Below are 2,500 nucleotides of genomic sequence, written 5' to 3' on the forward strand. Positions count from 1 at the left end.
GGCCTGGCTGGGGTGGCCAGGATGTTTCGGCGGGGCGTGGATGGTGACGGTGTGGGTGGTTGCGGATGAGAATGCGTGGCTTGCAGGTGGATGAGGGGCGTGGTTAGACACGGCCATGGGCGGTTTCCTCGACATGACCTCCGTGGATAAGGCGTTGGACGAAGCAGAAGGGAAGGGAGCGCCGTTAGTGGCGGGGGAAGAGGAGGAGGAGGAGGAGGACGAGGATGGAGAGACGATGCGGTTAGACGTCGAGGGAGCCATCCTGCTGAAAGTGGTCATCTTCGGAGTGACATCCGTGCAGTCTATGACAGCATCCTCGATTATGAAGGGCGCGTCCGGCGTCTCCTTCGCAACCTGGGACGGCGGCAGGGATGACCTGATGTCGGCCGGCGCGACGACAGCAGGAGGGGGCGCGCTGGTGCATGCCGCGGGCCTCTCGCTGGCGGGAGCCTCGGAGGGGGGAGGAGGCCTCTTGGGGTCACTGGTCCTCAGAGAGAGCTGAAAACAAGGAGAACACTTGATAAGTATTTCAAAAACAGATAGATAATTAGAGAGAGACAAAAGGCTGATATATGCATATACACTAACGGCAATACACGTGTATCAAATCTACCGCCGGTAATTTCAACACCCTCAGAAAATGAGCTTACGGCAAACTCGCAAGATTAATGACAAATGTAAATACTTCGCTACTGCATAATAGCCGCGCGCCGGGACGAACCGAAAACTCTTCTTACCCGTCTGAGAGAGAGCGCCTGGGCCATGTTCCTCCGAAGGACGAAGACGTACTCGGCCTGGCGGTCCCGCGGCCACAGGCTCTTGGCTTCCAGGGGGCGCTCGTCGGGCAACAAGATCCTGTCGCTATATTCGGGACTGCGACGCACCTGCAAATTCATTTATTTGTTACGTTTTCCATCGCAATCATTCATAAATTCGAGGTAGGGACTAAAAGAAGCACGTGGAATAGTCAAGGCATTAAAATCAATGCAAACAATGAACTGAAAACTAGTCACGCAATATAAAAAGACAGTTAAAAAGGAAATAGTTACCTCATGCAGAGCGTAGAAGTACTTGTTTTCCCGTCTGTTGTAGCAATTGAGCAGAAGCTGCACCACCTCCTCGGCCGTGGTTCGGTCCGATACCAAGAGGGACTTGTACTGGGACTGAAAACGGAAGAGAAATTAGTCATAAAGTGTTGTTACAACGATAAGAGATTAAGTTTATACCAGCGAAATTCACTATAGAAAACTATCGTGAAGTAATGCTAATGTTAATCAGTTACTATATGATAGTTACAATTATGATGATGATAATAACAGTTATGATATTAACGAAATGATAATGATGATTATAATACAAACATTATAATGATGATGACAATGGTGATGATGATGATGATGATGATGATATGATGATGATGATGATGATGACGATGATAACAACAACAATAATGATAATAATAATAGTAATAATAATAATAATAATGATAATAATGATAATAATAATAATAATAATAATAATAACAACAACAACAACGTCTCACAAAACAATTCCTAAAATACACACAAAAAAACGCAAATCCTGCAGCAACTTACCCCCGGCATGAGGACGGTGTCGTGAACCTTGATGACTCCCCCTCGACGCATCTGGAGGGCGAACCTCGAATCCCCGGGCGGCCTACAGAGGGCGAGCTGTGCGGGACGGGCGTTTTCCTCCAACACCAGCAGGGACCTCACAGGAGCGCCGGACCACCTGCAGGAAGGAGGCATTTGTGAAGAACGGCCACGTGTAAATATCCCCTTGTTCGCAATAAAAACGGGGGGGTGTCATTTGCGAAAATCATAAAGCTGGACGATTCTAAGGACAGCCTGTGTGTCAGTGATCAGAATCGTAATGTTGAACAATAGAATGAACAACAGATATTTCTTCTCGTAAGTGAGCAAATACACGTTTATTTTAGAGATGATAAGAAAAGAGACGAGGAAAGAGAGACTGACTTTGACAAGTTTATTGAGACAAAATTTTACATTTCAAAAGGATGAGGTATCTTAGATGATGTCTAACATGACTCTGCGTGGGCTCTCATATCACATACAGACTTGAGATAGATAGATAGATAGATAGATAGATAGATAGATAGATAGATAGATATATAGAGATAGATAGAGAGTGAGGGAGAGAGGGAGAGAGGGAGAGTGAGAGAAAGAGAGAAAGAGAGAGAGAGAGAGAAGAGAAGAGAAGAGAAGAAGAGAAGAGAAGAGAAGAGAAGAGAAGAGAAGAGAAGAGAAGAGAAGAGAAGAGAAGAGAAGAGAAGAGAGAGAAAAGAGAGGAGAGAGAGAGAGAGAGAGAGAGAGAGAGAGAGAGAGAGAGAGAGAGAGAGAGAGATGATAGATAGATAGATAGAGAGAGAGAGAGAGAGACAGAGACAGAGACATAGAGAGAGAGAAACAGGTATTACTCCTCCTGTGTTAACAAATACAAGCGGATTTTTCGAAAGGTC

At 45.7% G+C, this 2,500-nt stretch overlaps 1 protein-coding gene across 1 annotated transcript in view; it reads right to left on the reverse strand.

Annotated features, from left to right (window-relative positions):
* The window catches only part of LOC119581097 (mucin-5AC-like), a 55,992-nt gene that overhangs the window by 1,274 nt on the left and 52,218 nt on the right, over positions 1–2,500 (reverse strand). The window contains exons 4-7 of the mRNA XM_037929421.1: positions 1,596–1,752; positions 1,050–1,163; positions 738–884; positions 1–498 (exon numbers count right to left, since the gene is read on the reverse strand). The exon at positions 1–498 is cut by the window's left edge and continues 1,274 nt beyond it. Coding sequence (XP_037785349.1) covers positions 1–498; positions 738–884; positions 1,050–1,163; positions 1,596–1,752 — 916 coding nt within the window. The remainder of the gene's footprint in view (positions 499–737; positions 885–1,049; positions 1,164–1,595; positions 1,753–2,500) is intronic.

Source organism: Penaeus monodon, chromosome 14 (genome assembly GCF_015228065.2).
Source record: "Penaeus monodon isolate SGIC_2016 chromosome 14, NSTDA_Pmon_1, whole genome shotgun sequence".
Lineage (NCBI taxonomy): Eukaryota > Metazoa > Arthropoda > Malacostraca > Decapoda > Penaeidae > Penaeus > Penaeus monodon.